This window comes from Sciurus vulgaris, assembly GCF_902686455.1.
Source record: "Sciurus vulgaris genome assembly, chromosome: 7".
NCBI lineage: Eukaryota > Metazoa > Chordata > Mammalia > Rodentia > Sciuridae > Sciurus > Sciurus vulgaris.
Window position 1 is genome coordinate 154,409,764 of NC_136467.1, and position 23,586 is coordinate 154,433,349.

A 23,586-nucleotide genomic window follows, 5' to 3' on the forward strand; every position below is an offset into this window, starting at 1 on the left:
CTTTCTGCTCAGCGATGAACCTTTTTAACTTCAAAAGATGAAAGTGCAGAGCTAATCCCTGCGGAGAATTAGAATTAGCCCGTGAGCTACAGAGGCCCTCTTGTGCTTCTGAGTCACAGCTTCAGGTACACGGTTTTATTCCTAAGTGCGTGAACTCCATCTGCGTGCACGAGACAGGTTGTCTAGTGGATATCCTGTAGACGATGGTGGATGAGCTGTGCCCTGCGAGGGGCAGTTAACCTCATCTGACGGCGTCACCACTCAGCCCACAGAGAGGCACACGGGCTCTAAACCATGTGTGTGGGATGGTTTTTCTCTACTCCCAGGGCAAGAATTGACACTTTCAGCATGAGGCAAGAGGTGTGATCATGTCACATTCTTCCTATGGGTCTGTCTACTGGTCCTCCCGCTCCTCCCCCCAGAAAAGGAAAAAAAAAAAGTCTTAAATTTCATCCTCTGGCCACAAAGGAAAAATAATGACTAAAAGTTTTTCTCTGACCACAGTATGATATGGTGGAATTACTAGAAGTCCCTGGGCACTCAGCAGCTATTCTAACAGAAGCTAAGCAGGGACATAGCCTTAGCCCGAAAATGACTTCAGTCAAAATCTTTATTTGCTCTGCAAAACTCCTCATGTTCCAATTCTGCTGACAAACCAGTTGTTCACAAGTGCCTTAAAAATTCAAATAAGTTTAAGAAAGCAGTTGAGTGACATTAAAACTAGGAATCGTGCATATCCAGCATTGCAAAGAACATCTCGAAGCGTCATGTTGGTTCCTATGTAAAAGCGATGTGAGTTTTTCATAGCATCCTGTCTCTGTAAGACAGCACATGATGCCTAATTCAGATCTCTTCCATCCACTCCTATAAATGGTCCTGAATCCCCACAAAGTCTGACTTTTTGGAGCTAGCCCGACATGGGGACCACCTTTCCCATAGAGAAAACTACCACATTCAGGACTAGAAATGACTTTCAGCATTTATGCTGAAGTCATATCCAAAGTGACATCCACAATTTTAATTCTCTGTGAGTGATTTCTTACTTGGTTAGATGACTTATGTCATTTATTTATTTTTTAAAGTAATATATTTGCAACTTTCAAAGTGGTAAGTTATTCATTCCTTCATAGTAGGTCACAGTTTTATCAACAGGTGTTAAAATACACACACACGAGAAGAATATGTCCCTGTTTAAAAAATGTTTTGATAGTTATTGTGACCTATAACTTCTTGAAGTATACTTAAAATTCCAAATTTTATTTTTCATGTAAAATATCAATATCATGCATCATTAAAATGATTCACGAGGGATTCCCTAAAGCCTAAGTTTCATAGTATAATGAAGAAAAGAACAGGAAGGAAAAAAAAAAAGAGAAATATTTTTATTAAAGAAGAAAAGAGAGAGAGAAATTCTTCAATGGTAAAAGAAAAGAGAAAGAAGCTTCTTGAGACTTAGTTCAAGCCTCTTATATTTAGTCTCAAGTTTAAAGTCACTAAACCTGGAGTAAGTAGGTTGCCTGGAGCAACCAAAGGCCAGCTGGTCCACTTCTCCAGCCACAGGAGATGGCTATCTTTGCTGCCCACCTGAGGAGGGGAGCCCACTTACCAGGAGAAGCACAACCTAGATTTTACACCAGAAACACAGCACCCCATCTGTAATTCACGCCCCCAGATTGGTACAGCCTGTGTCGTGGTGAGCTCCCTGAAATACTGCAACATCATAATCTCTGTCGTACTTCCTATTTCTGGGAGATACCAAAACAGCTATGAGGAAAAATACACCTATTTTCCAAGTATTACAAAGTGCTTTACTTAACTGCCAATTACTCTGACTCCAAATGGTTGGCTATGAAACCTGGGGTGTTTAAGGGGTCATCCTTTAAATTGATGATTAACAGTGATTCTTATAAAAGCACTAGAAGTTGAAATTTCCAATTCACAACTTCTACGTAATGAAAAATATATTCTTTAAAATGGGAAAAATATATTATTTCTATGGCTAAGGAAAGACCAACATCATCTCTAATCATGAGCACCAAACTAATGTAATTACACCCCCCATATGCACCTCACAAGGAGAAAAGAAATTAATCAGTCACAAAGTGGTAATCAGGGACTGTTTCCATTATGACGATTTTTAAAGTTTTTTCACCTATTTCTATCCGATAGCATCTAATTATATAGTAAAGAATCTGTTTAAAAGACTAAATACAGCCAGCTCGGAAAATAAATACTTGCTGATCTCTCCAGGGCAAAAATATCACAAGACAGTGCTAATAGAAATAAAGCAGAAAGCTAGTGAGACTGGGTGCCCGTAAGCTTTTCTCACAGCCTACATCCTTCTTCCTAGGACACTGTCTCACTTTCGCGCAGCGAAGTGGGGGAAGAAAGGAGAAAGAGAGAAAACCGAAAATCTGGAACGAATTTTGGAATAACCGATTTGGGGTTTTCCAATACAATAACATGAGGGGGAAGAAAAGCATCCTATAGGTGAAGGTAGACAGGACCCGTGGAAATCCACAGGACTTCCAGAATTTGCTGGGCAGCAGGAGCAGGCCTTCCTGAGCACCACCATGCACGGCACCCTGGGAAGTCCCTGGGCCTGCTGCCCAGTGCCCACTTGCAATGCTCCCACTGAATGCTACCTCCTACCCAAGTGGGTGCCTTTGGAATGCACTCGAGGTAGAGTCTGGCTTAAGAGGGAGGAAGACCAAGGAAACGTCATTCTCCTGCCATGTCCAAGTGACCTCGGGAACTAAGCTGCAACTTTTTTCATTCAAAAGTTTATTGCTTTCAGAAAATAATACACGCTTTCCTATTACCAGTTCTTTAAGATTCTATGCTTTCTTGGATAAATGCTTTAGAACAAGCTGCCGTCTCCTAATCTCATTCCTAAATTTACAATAAGGTATGCAGTGGGAGTGAGTCTATCTTTGTATCCTTATGAACATAAGTGGCCAACTGTCCACTGCAGATTCTTCTCTGTCCCTCTTGTTTAAATCTTCTACATGACATAAAAACACGTGTGATGAAAACATGTCATTCTCCTTAGTAGCTACTGAGGGTCTGCCGGCCTTGCCCTGAGTCCTCTAGATGTGAAATTCCACGGGTAGGTTCGACCGTCCAGTCGCTTCGCGTTTGGCGCTAAGGATGCGCTTGCTAATCAGGGGTCACGCCTTCATTCATACTCTGGATGCACGCTCTTGGTCATCATCTAGGCCACCACAGCATACTCCTTGCTTTGCTCATTGCTCCCATTTTCCTGAGGACTAGTGACCTTCACTTCTGGCCTCGGTGGCCTTTGAGGGTCCACATCAGCCTGGAGGAAAACATCAAAACGAAGATATTTAGCTCCTTGCTTTACAAAGGTAATAAATGTTACAAGGAAAAAAGTTCCTCAGCGTCCTGTCTAGTCCCTGATGTCCTTGGGCAGGACCAGTGCTCCCTGTGGCCTCCGTCTGTGGTCACCCCACAGTCACACCATTCTATGTGCAGAGAAGGCTTTTCTGGGACTGTAATTACTGTCTCCTACACTGCAGGCTTTATTTTTCTGGGTTTTCTTTTCTTTTCTTTTTCTCCCTTAGAGTTTTTCTTTCCAAATACATCTTTATATTTTTCAGTGGGTAGTTCTCAGAGATGAGGGAGGAGAGCAAGGCAGCAGCAGGCGCCCCGAGTCGGGAGACCCAGGCCCCTGCCGAGGCTCCCCTGGAGGACCCACAGACGTGCCAGTGCAGTGCCAGGGGCCATCCAGCACAGGCAGGTGGAGAAGACAGAACCCCAGACCGCAGGGCAGCTCTCCCGCCTGCCACGCGGGTTGCTCCCACGGTGTTAGTGATACTGTCCCACGGGTCATTTGTTTTCCCCCACTGGACTGAAAACTGAGTGGTGAGATGAGAACTCACTGGTTTGAGAACCAGAATTCAAAAATGCTGGCTTTCAAACTCTGCTGCCTGAATCCTGGAGGCTCCACAACTCTGCAAGAGCCAGCAGCCTGGAGGACTGGGGCCCGTCCAGCTCCCCAAACCCCATGCCACGGACTCACTCATCACCTTTGTAGGGAGAACATGAAAGTCTCTAGGTGACTTCAAGCACACGGTACATTGTCGTTAGCTGTAAGGACCACGTTTCCACAGACATCTTGGACTTATTCCTCCTCATTGAAGTTTAATCTCCAGGGACCAACATCTCCCAGCCCCTAATGACACCATTCTGCCCTCTGCCTCTACGAGTCCCACTCTGCTGGGCTCCATATATAAGTGAGACCGCAAAGTATTTGTCCTTCTGTGCCTGTCGTGTTTCACTTAGCACGATGTCTTCTGTGTTTACTCAATTTGTTGCAAACTGTACGTTACTTTTGGAAACTATATTTATGGAAGACAGAGGGAAAGGTAAACTCTATCTAGGTCATGCATTGAATTAAACTAGACCACTGGGGGAAAACTGTGTACAGGATCTTACTGTCGCGTCCACAGTACTTTGTCGCATCCAACTGCACTTGGATTTCCTGCTATAAACTCTCGTGAAAGGCTAATACAACAAAGAGTTCTGTGAGCCTACCACTGCAGTTGCCATATAATGGCACTGAGAACTGTGTGGACCTGTGTATTGTGATCATCCCACCTTGAGTCAGGATGACATGAGAGACACGCTGAGAGTTTTCATTTCACGTTGAGAATGTTTTGCAGAGTGGTACAGCAGATTGCCGGAAACTTTGTGCCACTTATGAACGCCTGGCCACAAGAAGGCTGTGCACTCTGCCAACATCAAGTTCTCTTGTGCTTTGCTACAACTACACACAAGTACCAGTGCACTGAGTGCTTGGTTCAATTAATCCTTTTAAGGTGGAACAAACAAACCAGACTGATTCTCCCAGAGAGAAAAGAAGTCACTGGTAGCAGAGATGATGCTCTTTGTATCATCCATGTCTCACTGGCCTTGATATCGCTTTCTGGCTTGTTCTTACTTGGTCCAAGCTTGTTTCTAGTTTTTTTTTTTTTTTTTCCTCTTCCCTTTTATTATATATGTTGTTTATTATATATGTTGTTTATTATATATGTTGCTCTGTGAATTTTTAGTACAATGAGAAGAGATAAATGAATGGATGGATGGATGGATGGATGTCAGTGAGATGGACATGTGGACTGTCAGGTAGATGGCAGTACTAAGTTTGTGAACTCTTTTGAAATAAGTGGAAATTAAAATTAATCAAAACTGTATGAGCTCTTACCTACTCTACCATAAGTGATTTCATTGCCAGTTCTAAGCACTTAGATAATTTTCTTAACTGTATGCATGTGTGTGCAGGCCCTCCCTCTCCCTCTCTCTCTCCCGTCCCTCCTTCTTCCCCTCTCTCCCTCCCCCTTCCTCCTCCCCCTCCCTCTCCCCCCTCCCTCTCCCTCTCTCTCTCCCTCCCCCTTCCTCCTCCCCCTCCCTCTCCCCCCTCCCTCTCCCTCTCTCTCTCCCTCCTCTCATGCATACACACAAGTAAGCAAAGTGATACCTCTTCTTTTCCACCGTCAGCACCCCCTGGAGACTGTCTTTCCTCCTCCACTGCCGGCTGGAGCTCATTATTAACCTGGTCCAGTTCCTCGCCGTTTTCTTCATCGGTGCCTCCGTTGGCCCGAGCAGGACCCGTGATCTCCTCACTGTGATCTGGGATCTCCTCCGCTTGCTCAGGGGCATCGGCAGCCTCCCCACCGGCCTCGTCTCTGACTTCTCCATTCATCTCTGAGAAGTCTTCTTTCTGTTCTGCGTCTTTGTTGGTTCTCTCCTCATCTTCTTCCTCATCAACGATTTCTGCCGGTCTCTGATGGAACAAAAGAAATAATGGGTAAAAGTAAGAAGTGTAACAGATTTTCCATAACACCTTACAGTGAAGCGGTAATCACCATACTACGGTCAAGTGCACCTTCCTCGCAGGTGTGTAGCACTTTCCAGACCGTGACAGGTTTGCATTGACTAAATACCTACCACACGCCACAGTTCTCATTTAATCAGCACCCCAACGATCCTGCAAAATTGGCATCGCTCCCATTTCACAGATGAGAAATGAAGGCATGGATAGCCAAGCATCAAGCCCAAGGTCCCATTGGAGAACCAGAACTTGAACTAAACCTGTGACTTCAGAACCAGTGCTGGTAATCCCCACACAGATAGGAAATTAATCCACGGGGTCCTTGGACGCATAGAGGGAGCATCTGGCCCAGAGGAGGAGGCTCAGAACAGGTCTTTGCGGAGACGGGTAGGTAACAACAATTGGGCTGGTTGAGAACTAGGCTTCCTGGCATGGAACAGGAAATGGCTTTCCACACAGTACCTGAGAGAGGTGACAGTTAAATGCTTTGCAAACTCAAGTTAAACCTTTTTCCTGTGATTTGTAAATATGTATGTTTGCTTTAAAAGAGAACAGGAGGCCACGGTCCAGAGCCAAGACTGGAGAAGGAACAAACTGTGTACAAGTCCCGGTCAGGCACTTACTGGCTACCTAACGTCTGTGAGTTTCAGGTTTCCCATTCGTAAGTGCAAAGATAATAAAATTTTCACGTGGGGGTTAAATGAGCTAAGATACAGGAAATGCCAAGCACAAGACCTGGCGTATCACATATCCTTAAAACACAGAAATCCCTTTCCATTTGTTATCACACATCCTTTACTGGAGATATCATATTTCTTCATTGCCACCAACAAAATAACAGTCTTTTAAATGTTAGGGTAGAAAGAACACAGAATTTGTTCTGTTTAAGATCCCAGACCCACTTTTTCTAGCTGTCCAAGATTGGACAGGTCACTTAATTCTCTGGCTGTTGTAAAATGAGAGCTTGGAACTCAATTAGTCCTGGTCTCCCTTCCAACTCTGAAAATTGATTCTTTTCTCAGTAAAACTTAAAGCACAATGCTTTCAGTTGGAGAAGTGAAGAAGGAAGAAAATGAAGAAATAGACTAACGGTTTAAAAATAAAATGTCACATAATATTAAAGAAAAACGTTGGAATCATGAATTCTTACTTCCTTTTAAATTATCAAATGTAGTGATATTATATCAAAGATGCACTTAGATAATGAAGGGAAAAAAAAAACAGTTGTTGCTAAGGTATCGCAAAACCATACAGTTGGTCACCATGCAGATTGTATAAGACAGTGAAGCTGATTGTCCAAATTTTCATTCAGAGGCCTACTGTCAAATAGGGTCCAGCCACAGCTATCCTTGAGCATGCCACCCAGGGTGAAGCCCTTAGGAAGGTCAAAGGCTGGGGAAGCTCAGAGTGGGAAGGGAGTGGATCTGCCAGATGAGGCTAAAAGGAACAGCAAAATATCTATGAACTGTAACTTGATAAGGTAGTCTGGATTTTAGTGTATAACACCCAAATGACTGAAGATGAGAAAAGCCTCCAATCTCCAAAAAAGAAACTCACATTTTCCCAACTCTCCACCATGCCCTCATCTCACCCTCTCTCCAAATAGAACAAACACCCAAGGCACTGAAGAACACACACACCTGAAGTGTGGAGGAGGGAAAAATTAGGATTCGGAGAACCGGGCACTATTCTTTACTAAAACAGAACAAAGGAGGACACTTCACACATGAAAACTGGTTATGGTTCCAAACACAAAACAATTAGCAATCTAAAAACGAAATTACAAAAACAATTCCATTTACAATAGCTTAAAAAAAATAAACTTATCCAAGGAGATGGAATTATCTTAACCAAGGAGTTGAAAACTATAAAAACACTACAAAACACTGCTCAAAGATAGTAAAGAATACAAACATATACCATGTTCATGGATTGGAATACTTAATTTTGTTAAGACAGCAATACTGTCCAATGATCTACAGATGTAGAGCAATCTTTGTCAAAATCCCAATGCCATATTTGTAGAAATGGAAAAATCCATTCTAAAATTCTGAAACATTAAGAAACCTTAAATAGTTATAACAATCTTGAGAAAGAGGCACAAACCTGGAGGATTCACACTTCCTAATTTCAAAATGTACCACAAAGCTATCATCATCAAAACCAGTGGTATAAACACAAATATATGAATCAATGGAAGAGAAGTCCTGAAATAAACTCTTACACATAATTTAAGTGATTAGATGAGGAAATCATCTAATCATCTAGATGTAGAAAAAAGAAAACCTTTTCAACAAATGGTTCTGGGAAAATTGAATAGCCACATAAAAAGAGTGAGGTGGGGCCACTTCCGAGCACCATATGCAAGAACTAACTCACAATGGATTAGAAACCTCAGTGAAAGACCTAAAAACAGACAATTCTTATAGGAAAGTATGGAGCAAAAGCTTTGTGCCCTTGGGTTCAGCAGCCATTTCTCTGAAATGACACCAAAGGCACAGGCAACAAAGGAATGGACAAGTTGAACTTTGTGAAGTTTGCAACATTTGTGCATCGAAAGACACCACTAGCAGAGTAAAATGGCAGCCCTGAGAATGGGAGAAGACATTTACAAACCACACAGCTGATAGGGTACTGACACCCTGAAGTACAGAGAACTCCTAAAACCCAACCACAAAAAAACAAAAACAAAAAAAATAAAACAAGTGATTCAAAATATGCAGAGGACACAGACATTTATCCAAAGAAGACATGCAAATGGCCAGTGAACAGGTAGAAAGATGCTCATCACCACTGACCATTAGGGGGATGTGAACCAAAACCACAACCCACACTACCTCACACCCATTAATATGGTTACTAGGGAAAAAGAGAAAGTAAGGAAGGTCAGCCAGGGCATGAAGCACTGGATCCCTTGAGCATTGCAGCAGGGGTGTAACGTGGCACCACCTCATGGCAAACAGCGTGGCATTTCCTCAAAAGTCTAGGCACAACAGTATTTGTGTGGGTTGGTTTCTGTGCCCTCTATTCTGTACCATTGGTCTACCTGCCTATTTTGGTGCCAATACCATGCCATTTATGTTACTATTGCTCTGTGTATAGTTTAGGGCCTGGAATTGGGATACCTCCTACTTCGCTCTTCCTGCTCAGGATTGCTTTGGCTATCCTGGTTCTCTTATTCTTCCAGATGAATTTCATGATCGCTTGCTCTATTTCTGTGAGGAATGTCATTGGGATTTTAATTGGAATTGCATTGAATCTGTATAGCACTTTTGGTAGTATGGCCATTTTGACAATATTAATTCTGCTTACCCAAGAACATGGGAGATCTTTCCATCTTCTAAAGTCTTCTTCAATTTCTTTCTTCAATGTTTTGTAGTTTTAATTGTAGAGATCTTTTACCTCTTTGGTTAGATTGATGCCCAAGTATTTTATTTTTTTAAGGGTATTGTGAATGGAGTGGTTTTCCTAATTTCTCTTTCAAAGGAATCATCACTTATGAATAGAAATGCATTAGATTTATGAGTGTTGATTTTATATCCTGCTACTTTGTTGAATTTATTTATGAGTTCTAAAAATTTTCTGAATTTTTTGGCTCCTCTAAATATAGAATCATGTCATCAACAAATAGTGATAGTTTGAGTTCTTCTTTTCCTATTTGTATCCCTTTAATTTCTTTGGTCTGTCTAATTGCTCTGGCTAGTGTTTCAAGGACGATGTTGAATAGAAGTGGTAAAAGAGGGCATCTCTGCCTTGTTCCAGTTTTTAGAGGGAATGCTTTCAGTTTTTCACCATTTAAAATTATGTTGGCCATGGGTTTAGCTTGGATAGCCTTTACAATGATGAGGTATGTTCCTACTATCCCTATTTTTTCTAGTGTTTTCAGCATGAAGGTGCACTGTATTTTATCAAAAGCTTTTTCTGCATCTATTGAAATAATCATATGATTCCTAACTTTAAGTCTATTGATGTGATGTATTATGTTTATTGATTTCTGGATGTTGACCTAATCTTGCATCCCTGGGATGAAACCCACTTTATCATGACTATCTTTTTAATATGTTTTTGTATGCGATTTGCTAAAACTCACATAAATACAGTTACCTCCTACTAGATAAAGGTGCCAAAAACATACAATGGAGAAAAGATAGCCTGTTCAACAAATGGTGCTGGCAAAACTGGAAATCCATATGTGGCAAAATGAAACTGAACCCCTATCTCTCACCCTGCACAAAACTCAACTCAAAATGAATCAAGGACCTCGGAATTAGACCAGAGACCCTGCACCTAATAGAAGAAAAAGTAGTTCCAAATCTTCATCGTGTTGGCTTAGGATCAGACTTCCTTAACATGGCTCCCAAAGCATAAGATATAAAAGCAGAAATCAATAATTGGGATAGATTCAAACTAAAAAAGGTTTTTCTCAGCAAAGGAAACAATTAACAATGTGAAGAAAGAGTGTACAGAGTGGGAGAAAATCTTTGCCACACACACCTCAGATAGATCACTAATCTCCAGAATTTATAAAGCACTCAAAAACTTTACAACAAGATTACAAATAACCCAGTCAATAAATGGGCTAAGGAAATGAGCAGACTTTTCACAGAAGAAGATCTGAAAGCAATCAACAGATATATGAAAAGATATTCAACTTCTGTAGTAATAAGAGAAAGGCAAATGGAAACTACCCTAAGATTTCATCTCACCCCAATTAGAATGTCTGTTATCAAGAAGACAAGCAACAATAGGTGTTGGTGAGGATGTGGGGAAAAAGGTACACTCATACATTGTTGGTGGGGTTGCAAATTGGTGCAGCCACTCTAGAAAGTAGGGAGATTCCTTAGAAAACCTGGAATGGAACCACCATTTGACCCAGCTATCCCATCCCTTGGCTTATACCCAAAGGACTTAAAATCAGCATACTACAGTGATGCAGCCACATCAATGTTCATAGCTGCTCAATTTACAATAGCTAGATTGTGAAACCAACCTAAATGTCCTTCAATAGATGAATGGATTAAAAAAACTGTGATTTAGCTACACAATGGAATGTTACTCAGCCACAAAGATGAATAAAATTATGGCATTTGCAGGTAAATGGATGGAGTTGGAGAATGTCATGCTAAGTGAAATAGGCCAAGCCAAAAAACCAAAGGCCGAATGATCTCTCTGATAAGTGGATGATGATACATAATGGGGTGGGGGGGAGGCAAGAGTGGAGGTAGGATGGATTGTATAGAGGAAAAAGAGGGGTGGGGAGGGGCTAGGGGGAGGAAAAAATAATAGAATGAGACAAACATCATGACCCTATGTACATGTATGATTACGCAAATGGTGTGACTACTTCATGTACAAAAAGAGAAATGAAAATTGTACCCCATTTGTACAATGAATCCAAATTTTAAAAATCAAAATTAAAAAAAAAAAGTCTAGGCCTAGAAGTACCACGTGGTCCAGCCATTCCACTCTGGGCAGACGCCCAGGAGAACTGAAAGCTGGGTCTAAAGGGACATTCGTCCAACCAGGTTCACAATAGCTGAGAGGTGGGACTGACCCAAGTGTGCATGCGTAGAGGAACCGCTGAGCAAGATGTGGCACCTGCCCCGGTGGAATGTGGCTCAGCTTCCTACTGAGGGAATCCCGACCACGCTGGCAAGCAGGACACCCCACCAGGTGAAATAAGCCCGGGGCAAAGGACAAGCACTGAACCAATCCACCCCACGTGAGATATGCACAGAGAAGTCGGAGAAAGTGAGAGCAGGTGGCCTTGGGCCCTGGGCAGGAGTGAGTGGGAACGAGGCCTCGTGGGCAGCGTCTCACCCTGGAGGTGCGGAGGCCCGGAGGTGTGCGGGGGGACGGTAGCATGAGTCATGAGGTCATGAGCTTGCTTGGGGTGCGGGCCCCGTGGGCCTGGGGCGAGGAGGGCAAGGCCTACCTGACGTGGACTTTACTAGAGAATAAGATCGAAAACAAAGACAGAGAGGGAGGGAAGGTCCCCAGCTGAGCTGAGCCTCCTGCATTCCTGCAGAGGCTCAGCTCCCAGGGGGGCCAGCGAGCATGCAGCAGGTGGTGGGGCTTCCTCTGGAGAGACCCAGAGGAGCAGGCTGTGGGTGCAGCTGAGTCAGGACCCACTCAGAGGAACCCTGCGGACGGCTCCCCACTAATGTGCCAGAGGAAGAGACGAAAGGTCCAGGGGTCCTGGGCCCAGAGACAGTCAGTTCCCTTCCCGGACCCTGGGGATCCAGGGAAGAGGTCACTGTGGAACCTTGGGAGACACGTGGGGGCTCCACGACTGGGCCAGGCGCCTGTCTGTGTTCAGCAGTACCCCGGGTGCCAGGCACTCAGACAGACACGGGGGTGGTCCGACAACAGAGCTCAGGGCTCACGGGCAGCACAGATGTGCAAACAAATCTGCTGCATCGTGTGGCAGGACAGCAGCAGGAACCTGTGGCAGAAAGGGGCACTCGAGGTGGGCGCAGCCTGCAGCCAGGCCTGGGCCCCGCCACAGAGGCCCCCACAGCCTCAGCGGTGTTGGCAGGCAGGCAGCCACAGGCCAGAGCGGGGTGTCTGGAAGTAAGTGCAGGACACAGCTCTGTGCCCAGGGCACACCCACATTATTCCTCACCCCACAACCTCCCCATGGCCCCAGGACACGTCTCCTGTCCCCATCATGCAACTGAGGGAAGCAGGACCTCACGGCACTGCCACCAGCAGGACAGTGGCTGCAGCTGAGTGGAGCACCCAGGTCTGGTCTGCCCTGGACAAGTGACCAGGCGTCGCTCCTACCCGGTCGCAGCTACAGGGACCCTCCTGGGTCTTTCAGTGGCCAATGGGCATGACGTCTGCAGCAGGCAACGCTGGTCTTCTTCAGAATCACTAACGTGAAGCAAGGGGCCCTGCTGTGAGGTGAGGGGACGTGGCACTGATTCTGAGGCCAGGAGCCTGAGGCAGAGCATGTAAGACCCAGAAAGACGGCAGCACAACCACAGGAAGAGCAGATTTCTTCTTAAACTCTGCTGCAAAATTGGATCACTGCACACCAGCCCCCAGAAATTATCTTCGTGCTCACTGTGTTTCAACTTGCTTTATTCAGGGTAACTTAGTTTTCTATTTCAAAGAGAAGCTACACTGCATTTCCTAATGATAAATAATGATAGACAAAAAACTTGGGAGATGGGTGGGAGAACAGGAGGGAAAAGGGGGATGGAAGAGCGAGGCTCATGAACTGAAGTCGATTTCCATGCACATGAGTTTGTCAGGATGAACCCAAGTACTATGTATGACTATAAGGCGCCAATAAAAAAAAAAAAAAAAATCAGCACCCGCTGTAATTGTTCAGGATTCTAGATACAGTCCCAGTCTCCTGAGAATAGGAAAAGTGCTGCTAAAGCCTATTAAGGTGGCTACATTTAAGTGGAAAACATCTATTTCCTTTCTTGACATCTGGATTTACACCTAAGTGCAACATGATAATATGTTTTCTTCTAATTTTTATCTTGGTACTTATCAATCTTAACATCTTTCTTTACCCTGATTCCCAAATACGTTGATTTTTCTCCTGCAAAGGGCAGGTATGTGCCCTGCTCTGTTTTTAAAAAAGCAGTCCAGCCCCAAATTCGGCTCTGTCTTCTTCGCCTTTATTGCCACCACCACTAACAGGCAGCATTGTGCTTTCTTCCTGTTATTCCTACCAGGCTTCCCAGAACAGTTATGTCACCAGTCATCACATAAAGCCACATCTCATTAGTCCACCTTTAAGAAACGCAAGATCATGGTGCCACAATACCAATTTGATCAATTTACACAAGATGGCAACCTTAGTTAAAAGGCTTATAAGCCTTTAAAATATCCTGAGTTGGGAAGAGTATTTATTATTACTACGACACCACAATTCAGAGCGAAAAAAAAAAAATGCTGCAATGACAGATCCATAATGAATAAATGAAAAGCAATGTGCTTTTTGGTGTGATCTCCTTTGAAGCAGGCATTAAATTATTAAAGACGTTTCCAGTGTACACATCAATCAAATCATCCCCAGAAGGAACCCTGGGTTCTACACACACACACACACACACACACACACACACACACACGTCTACACCATGGAAAGACCTGCCAAGAAGGGAAAGAGATCTCCTCTACATCTGGGTGGGTCTCCACAGTGGGAAGAACAATTCTTCAGGGAAAAAGGAAAAGCAAGAGGCAAAAGAGGAGCGAACTGCTGAGCTCCTCAGGCCCTTCCCTCCTTCCTTCTCTAAGGACACGCCGCAGAAGAGGGATGAGGAGCCCGGAGGAAGAGTCTGACTCACGCCAGCACGTCATCCTCACCCGGGCCGCACGGCTGCTCCTTGCTGTCTGGCTCCCTGGAAGAGTCTTCACAATACCTCACCATTCCAAGCCTTCCCGGTTGTTTCTGCATTGCTATCCACTCTCCGAAAGCAGCACAGATGTGCCAGCCACAGACGCCAGGCAAGGTGAAATCGAAGTCCCTAAAGTAGCACACCCGCCTGGGTGACACGTGACTCCCTCCTCGGGCGGATGGCAGGTGGCAGCAGCCAGGAACAGGTGCAATCATGTCACAATCAGGGAGCACAGTACGCTTCTCAAAGCACTCTCACCTATGGTTTCCCCGTGACGATCCCCGATGCAGAGAAGGGGACACTGAGCCAGAGGAAGCACCACTCAACTCACCAGGGTACACGCGGCCAGTGGGTAACAACATCGTCCATCAGCATCATAAAACGGAAGCGGATATGCGTTCCCTCTGAGGGGTGGTGGCCCTTGGCAGCAATCAGTCCCCATGGTAACCAGGCACCTGGCCGAGGTCTGTCCCTCATGTGAATAGGGGACTATGAGGTAGAGGACTGGGGGCGGTGGGGGTTCCACTCTGCCTCCCTCCCTCTGCCTCTCGCTGTTCACGATTCTCACGAGCAGGACCTGAGTAGGACTCTGCTCCCTGAGGGTGGTCCCTTCTATCGTTAGGCAGCATCAGATCAGAGGGGGACCCTGCTTCCTCACTGACTCGCCTCCCGGCCCCCACAGCTCCTGCCGGGCTGGGCCCCAGCGGGACAGTGGGCTGTCCTTAGCAGTGGGCTCCTTAGGGAGGGATCCGGTCATCAGATCCTGTGTGGCCTGTGCTCTCGTGAGAAGAGGGGAGAGGACAGGCACACACAGAGAAGGTCTGTGCAGACCCAGAGAGAATGGCCATCAACAACCCAGGAGGGAGAGGAAGAAGCCAAGTCCGCCAGCGCCAGCCTCCCTTGCAGCTCCCAGAGCTGCCAGAGAATGGGTTTCTGCATTTGTGGCACCATGTTGGTGGTACCGTGCAGTGGCAGCCCCAGCAAGCCGTGCCCAGCCACATGCTGCCTCCCTGCCCACGCCCACTCACACTCAGCTTCCTTAAGAATCGGGGGAGCTGGGCTCCTGTCACAGGAAGGAGGGCTAGTGGGACAAGGTGGCCAGGCAGATGCCATCTTCCCAGGCAGGAGCAAGTCCCAGGCCACGCGGTTATTCGTGCGGTGCCTTGTATCTTTGCCCAGAGTGCTCTTCTTTCCCATCCTCAGGGCCGCTGGCTCTGGCTGACCCTCGAGCTCCCTCCGGCAGCTGTCACTCCCCACCGATGCCCTTGTAACGCAGGTGAATTCCTCCTGCCAGCTCTAACAGTGTGTGCAGTGTCCCCCTCCCTGTGCCTGATGGGAGAATGCAGAACATGCTTTGTAATACAGGCCATGCCCTCGCAACGTTTGGAACGACCGTGGGATGTGGGGGAACAGCAGCGGGGCTCTGCGGCGGCCTCTGCAAGTCTCTGACAAGGGCGCTTTCTTACTTGTCTCTGAGCCCAGCATCACAGACCAGGGATAACTGCTTCCTGAATGAAACACCATGCATCTGCTGCAGGTCCAGGTGGGGGTAACCCTGCCTTCAGGAAGCCGGAGGTGAGGCGGCAGCCCAGGCTCCTTGGGCACCTCCAGGCGGGTGGTACTGGGCTCTGGGCACCCCGTCTCATGGTGGAATTTAATCCAACCTCATGGGATTTATTTGGGGGAAATACTGTGAGTCTCCTAATTTGCAGCAAAGGAAGCTGCAGCACTGACCTGTAAGCTGGTCTCAATTTCTGTAAGAGGAACAGAGGGACGTGAATGCTTTCTGCCCACTGACTCTCAGTAAGCATTCCCCAAGGTGCAGATGTGTTAGGGTTAGGGGCTATCCCAACGCAGATCAGTGCTAAACAGCTACTTCACACCCAGGGACTCTGAAGCCGTGCTCCGCCATTTCCAGGGGAGGCTCAGAGTGCCAAGGTCTGAGTCTCTGCACTTCTAACAGTTCCTGGAGGTGTTGATGCTGCCTGTCTGGAAAGGGCACTTCCCATGAAGGCTCTAAACCACGCAGAGCACAATATGGTCCAGAATTAAATACAATACTTAAAATAGCATTTTTGGTTAAAAGGTTATAATTATACTAATGCCTCAGAAAAATGCAAAGGGTTACATTTTTAACTTTAAAATTATCAGTCCATTGATTGAAAGCTGGAAGCCTGACTGTTGATCAAATGATTTGGGGCCAAAAGGGGAGTTCTGAGCTTTATTCTAGTATCAGCATGCCACTGTTAATTACAAGTTATGTTATAAAAAAGAAACACATCATTGCAAAAGCAATAAATCAGAAAGATATTTTTACCTAGGCTTGAAGTCCTCTCTCTAACAATTACATCGAGTTTTAGTCAATCATTGACTAAAATTTTAAGGAAACCAGCTTTCAAGAAGAAATTGTTTCTCCAAGGAGTGCAGACATTCTGCAATTTTAGGAATAACTCATGCATACAGGTAATTGTGTGATCCTATATTCTGTTTAAGGCATAATTCTTATGTTTCACTGGAGTCAAAGGGGTATTCATTAAACTATCTTACTACTCATTACACTGATGTACATAGACTGTAATAGTGATCACAGAAGTCATTTGAACTTAGAGGGTTCCAATACTCTGGCTAACATAGAGTACATTAGATTAACAGACTTATCACACACAGTGTAAAATTATGGATAATCAGTACCCTTAAACAGAGAGGTTTTTATAAGAAACTCTGGGTATTTACCTTGTAGGAAGCACACTATGTATTATAAGTAATAGCTCTTAATATTTGTTATTAGAAATGCCAAACCAGGTCTTCCCCATCAGCATGACACTAGCATTGGCATTTTGAGTGCCTTTTGCCCAACTCTGCCTTTGCGCCTGTCTTGCTATTTAGTTTGCAACTGACATTCTGAGAAAATGGTTGATTTGTATGGAAAGACAGAAAAGGTCCGATAGTTATTATTGCTGGCTGCGTCCTGGTGGGGATGGCTCAGGGGAAACCATAAACATTCAGGCTTTCTAGAGAATATGCATGCAGTTACTAAGGTTAACTCAGGATTCCTGAGTGGTGAGGGGAAAGAAGATGGAATATGGAAATCATATGGAAATAAGCCACCGGATATTGAAAGCATCATTTACTCTGATGGTATTTCAACAGACAGATGAGACCGCCCAAGTGACTTACACTTTAAACTCATATCACACCTTTGACATTAACAGCAGCCCCAGAAATTAGAAATGGAGAAAGACAGCTAACCAGAGACAGCAGCGCATGTCCAGCCCACTCAGAAGTAAATGTTGACGTTTCTTATATTTACGTCCAAATTCCCAAGGGCTTCCTTTTCACGTTTAAGAGCTTTTCTGTCTGAAAACAGCAGCGTAAGCTACGATTTCCGCATCATGATATTGCAGCCGGCCGTCAGACCCTCCCTGCTTCCTGCTGCCAGCCCTCTCTTCCTGAAATGTGCCACACCTGGAGGGGAAACAGGAACCCCAACAATGAAAAGCCGCTTCGGATGGCCACGTCCCCGTGTGGTGCCTGCCACACGTGGAACCTGGGACCGTGTGGCTTTGTTGCAGGTTTGGGGGCGGAAGGTCGGGTGGCTTTGTGGGAGAGCTCAGGCACAGATGCTGGAAGCACAGAGAACATCACGCTTGTTTTTATTTCTGTTCCCATGGAAACTGACATCATCTCCTACCCAGGTTGAATGAGGGGTTCTGAAATAATGAGTTTCAGGTTTCCAGGAGAGCCAAGTGCAGCTTTTTGTCTTCAGCTTTCAGGGCCTTACTTTCACAGAAAAAAAAAAAAAAAAAAAAAAGGTTCAGATGTGGTTTGAAGGCACAAAGACCCACAGAGAGGGGGTGACACTCAGCAGCCTGGTCTTCACATGCAGAAGCAGAGCAGAGCGCAGCTGACCACCCGCTGGGCGTGGGTTGGCCTGGGCCCATGGAGGGCCACCAGGCCCTGGGACACTCATAGGAGCGCATGCAATAAATTGAAAACTTACATTTAGATGGCATAGGAGCGTTTAGACGTTATTAGGGGGAAAACAATCCCCCATTAAGTTTCCTTGCTGTAGAAGCAAATGTTGACTTCCTTTCATTTGCAGAGAGATCCCTGAGGGCCACATCTGAATGTCTCACTCCACCTCTATCAAATGGGACGCCACAAACAGCCTCGCTGGCCATGCACAGGGAAGTAGAGGACCGTGTGGCCCCATCCCAGCTCTTCCAGCTGTGAGCGACGCTGGGAGCGCGGGTCACTCCAGGCTCCACCTGAGGACACAGCCTGGCGAAGGCAGTGTTGGCACTCGACGTCCTTCAGCTAGGGAAGGCGGCAGAGGCTGAGCAGCCCCCAACTCGGGGACAGTCAGGCGCCCTCGTCTCCACCTGCCCTCCCTGAGGCGTGAGGGGCAGTCACACTGGGGCCAGGCCCCAGCCTGTGCTGGACGTCCATCACCGGGCCCAGGCCATGGGACGCAGCTCTCTCCTCCCCTTTCTCTAAAGGGCTCTGCTCGTCAGCAGCACACAGCAGAGTTTGGGCCACATTCACTTCCAGTTGTAAACAGTTCATCATTCTACTCAGTAAAGACATAGCATAGCGGCAGATCTGGGGATCTGGTCAGGAAGCACCTCCTTTGTCTTTCTGTGTATTTTACTGTATGTGGAAAAAGCAACATGAATAAGCTCCTCATCTCTCTTGCGTTTCCCAAAAGCCGCAGGTAGCTGCCGGTCCTCCATAGCACCAGGTGGAGCCAGTGAGGAGCCGTGCAGACTTGAACACCCTGCTTCTGGTTGTAACCCCTAGGCTGCAGATTCCCGAAGATGCCATTACATTCTATATGTGTAGACCAATAGTCACAAACTACAGTGACCCCAGGGACCGGGCAAATAGCATCAATAACCACGGAGGACGGGTGTCAGACAACAGGATTGCTTCTGTCCCAGGAACCTGGAGGATGCACGGGCACTGTAAGCCAGAGCCAGCCACAGAGGGTGCTCTTAGGGAAGTCAGGCACATGCCTGGTGCAGATTCCATGAAGACGGCTGATCCATTAACATAAGGGTTACTTCTCGTTAAATGCTGTCAATTGAATAAATGTGTTTTTTTTCTCTAATCCCCCCATGATGGTCCTCTAAAGTATCAAAAGCTATTTTAAAAGGGGTTCATTACCCTATATACATGTATGATTACACGAATGGTGTGAATCTACATCGTGCACAACCATAGAAACGAAAAGATGTGCCCCGTTTGTGTACAATGAATCAGAATGCAGTCTGTAAAAGTAAAAAATAATTTTTAAAAAAAGGGTGACCCCAGAGGACCAGAAAGGAAATAAAAAAACATGAAATCTAGAAAACAATGAAATCACGGATGTGGGGCCAACAGGAGCAACTGAAATGTGAAATGAACTGAGATCTGAGGCAACTGAAATGTGAAGCTGAGGAAGAGGAGCCAGGACGCAGCTCACGGGCTCCTCAAGCTGGAACAGGGGAGAAGAAATCCCCTGACCCATGAGCAAGGTCCCTCCCTGCTTCCCACAGCCCGGTGCCAGAACGCTAAGCTCCAGGCTCACACTCCCAGAGAAAGATAATGAAAGATTCTTCCCGAAGGAAACAGATCAGCACACACACACACACACACACACACACACACACACACACACAAATGCAATACTAAAAATTGGAAGGGTCCAGTGAATGGCCAGAACCAATCACCCTGCAGTGAACTTCTCCCATCCCCGTGAGCTCTGCCTGTGCACGAGGAGTTTCCTTAATGCCTCATTCTGAGCTCTGACTAGACACTTCAAGGGAAGTCTCTAGCATGGAGACAGAGATCCAAACACAGAAAGAAACAAAGGAACTGAAAAACTCAGAAGAAACAAAGATAGTGCAACAACAACAAAACTTAAAATAATAGAGCATCGGTCTTTGGAGAGATCAAGGATAATATCACATTCACAAAACAAGAATAGGATGTTATAAAAAAGAGCACTCAGAGACTATGAAAGAACTCTTAGAAATTAAAGATAGAACAACCTGGAGAAAAATCAACAGATAGAAACTGGGGATGTAACTCAGTGGTAAAATGCTGGCCAATGTGGGCAAGGCCCTGGCTTTGATCCCGGGCACCACAAAAGATACAAAGCAAACAGACTGATTGGTAGAAAATTTGAAGTTTCTGTTTAACAAATTCTAATGCACCAATGAAAATTAAAGAAAAAAAAAAATGAGGTAATGCTCTATGAGTAAACAACAAAATCTTTTACTATGAGGTGAAATACTTTAACAGAAAGAAAATTACATAACAAATGTAAGGTTTTCTACCATTTTGGTAAAAAATACACCTATTTGTATATTTTAAAACCTGACAAAGTAGATCACAGAGATGGAAAGTAGGAGACAATTAGAAGGTCGTCTAGGAGGTTCTGTGAATAAATACCAAAGTTCCAGAGATTAGGGAAAGGAGAGAGGAAAACCAACAAAGAAATAACTGAATAATGTTTTTCCAGAACTAAAAACAAATACTCAACCCACTCAGTACTTGATCAGCAAAGAGACCTGCACCAAGGAGCATAGCTGGGGATTTTCTGAGCAGGACAAAGAAGAGAGTGGAGAGATGAGAAAAGTGTTCAGTATAAAAGTTCACAAAGAAAATGACAACTCAGATCGACAACTGCCCTTCTGAACAGGAAGTAAACTTGGGCAATCCTTTCAAAATGCTCAGAGAAACTGCACTGAACTTAGAATTTTATACCTAGCCAGAACTATAGGCAAGCTTGAGTAGAGAAGCCAAGGGCATTGCCAAACATGAAAAGTCTCACCAAAAACAAGAACAAAAGTTTCCTCTGAAGCTTTTCCCTGGAAGTAACTCAAGTTAAATTCCACCAAAAAAAAAAAAAAAAAAAAAAATTAAGATATACCAAGAAAGAGGAAGACATGGAATCCAAAAACCGGGGGATCCCGCCACTGGAGAAGCAAAGGAAACTCCTGAGCGAGTGAGGAAAAGACCTGGCCAGCTCTGAAAGGCAGATCTGGAGAGGAACCAGCCAGCCCCGGCAGGTCACAGCCTTGACAGGCGCAGCTGATTCCTTCCCCACTGGCTCGCGTCTGGAGAGGAGGCCAGCAGATCTGGCGGAGTGCAGAGGGCCTGGCAACAGACTCACGGAAGAGCAGGCAGAGGAGAAGACAGAAGGCGATTGCTATCCTGGGGGAGGCAAAGGACAAGAATGCAACAGGCACTGAGACCGTCAGCCAAGCACACTCACGGGGGCAGCAGGAAGGACGGTGGAACCGACCAGACGTCGCTGTCCCATGTCCGAGTGTGAGTGCACCACGGTGAAACCCCACGCAGGGCAACCACAGGATGGGAGCCCGGTTAGAACAGGGTCCATGTCTGTGTCACACTCTACTGTCATGCGTATCCAAAAAGAAAGACTTTAAAGATTAAAAAACAGGAACAACTGCATAGTGAGAATAATGTGCCGATTAAAGATTAGATTAGCCAAAAACTTGTAAAACTAGAATGGAAGAAGGTGTGCGTGTGGCCTTAATTTTACTGAGGGTGGGGGCAGGTGAGACATCTCAATAATCATCTTCTATAGTCTCGTTAGCTAGAAAGTTAATGAATAATATCTAAATTTGAAAAACAAAACCAAGAGCTTTATTGTCTCCAATTTAGATGCCATGAATTAAAATGATCTCCATTATTTTACGTACATCTAAAAATAAAAGACACAATGTCAACTAAGCTGTAACATGACATTCTTGTACAATTAATGACCTCGTAGGCATTAAAATAGGGAAGTGGGCATATGTTTTAGAACAGTAGGTATGTGTTTAGTGTAATCCATGAGGAATAACTGAACTCGTTCCAATCGTTTGCCCTCAAGGGACAGGGATTGAGCTGATGAAGGTAGGGCCCCAGGATACAATTTTTGTTATAATTCCTGTTGAACTGGTTGACTTTTAAAACTATTATGTGCACAACAACTTAGATTAAAAAATTTAAAATAAATAAATAAGAAATGGCACATAGCACAACCCCCAATTAAAAACCAAACTTCCTCAGCTCCAGGGTTCATCATGCTGATTTAAAGGCTATTTAATGAAACTATTTAGCATGAAACATTTTGCAACCCTCATTATTTTACCACTCGAAATCAACCCTACTGATAGGAAAAGGTATAAAACAATCCAAAACCACTCTAAAGGTCGCATCCCCATCTTCTGCCCTCTTCTGCTAAATGGAACAAAATGCAAAATACAATTGCTTATCTGGTTATTCTATAGATATTCATTTGCCTGAGTTTCAGAGATGGCAGGCTCTTGCCGATCCACACTTACAAGGGGCAACTTACTTAACTAAAGTGGAGAGCAGGCTCATTTCTTGCCTCCTTATCTTGAAAAGGCATCATTTTGTCATGGAGCATACTGACACATGTCATCTGCACCAGGTAACTGCTAGTCATAGGTTTGCTCCACTGCAGATAGCAGACCTGATTTATTTAGAATGTGGATGCAAAAGAGGGCTTTAAAAGACTGCCTTATTCTTATTAAAACTAAATTCTCCTCTAAGAGATGATTTTTCTGGCCTCCCCATGACATAAAATATCCCCATTGGTCTGGAAGCAGTGCCAGGTTCATTACCATTATTAACACGGACTAATAAAAAAATCTGGACCCAGGGCAGAGCTCAGGATCTCTTTTAGCTGGAATTAGTTCACAACATCCCACCACACACACACACACACACACACACACACACACACACAGTGGCTAGATGGTACCAGTAGACCACATCTGACTACAAAAGGTCTGAGGTTTCACCTACTTGCAAGAGAATGTGTTAGGTTGGCAAAGTGTCATGAATTCTGGCAGAAGATGTGAGTCACCTGGGTGAGTGAAAAGAATTTGCTGCTCACAGGAACAGCAACAGCCAGAATATCAGCATTGATACCCAAGTCCCCATGTTCCATACGGCAAGGAGAAGGGACGAGGTGATTTACAGTGGTCTGCATTTCAGAAAAAGAAGTCCAAGTTTGGGGAATCCAAATCTTTTTTCTTTTGATAATTTTATTAGGGGAAAATAAACATAAAATTTGCCATGCTAATCAGTCTCAGGTATTCAATTCAGTGGCATGAAATGAAGAGAAGACCTGCCTGACCTTTGCACCATTACCTTTGCTATACTGCACCATAAACAAATGTGGCTTTTGCCCCAAAGCGTTACGGTTTAGATATGAGGTGTCCCCTCAAAACCTCACGTGGCAAAGCAGGAATGCCGGAAACTAAAATGATCAGGCTACGAGAGCTGTGACCTGCTCCGTGGGTCGGTCCATCTGATGGCTTAATCGTCTGGACGGACCAACTGGGTGAT

The 23,586-nt window shown here is 45.1% G+C and overlaps 1 protein-coding gene across 2 annotated transcripts in view; it reads right to left on the minus strand.

Moving 5' to 3' along the window:
- Positions 1 to 495: 495 nt before the first annotated feature.
- DCDC2 (doublecortin domain containing 2) overlaps positions 496 to 23,586 on the minus strand; it is a 134,671-nt gene continuing 111,580 nt past the window's right edge. For both annotated transcript variants that reach the window (XM_079147562.1, XM_079147563.1), the window contains 2 exons: positions 5,501 to 5,806; positions 496 to 3,319 (listed from right to left, as the gene is read on the minus strand). In XM_079147562.1, the coding sequence (XP_079003688.1) occupies positions 3,215 to 3,319; positions 5,501 to 5,806 (411 nt within the window). In that variant the 3' untranslated portion in view covers positions 496 to 3,214. The remainder of the gene's footprint in view (positions 3,320 to 5,500; positions 5,807 to 23,586) is intronic.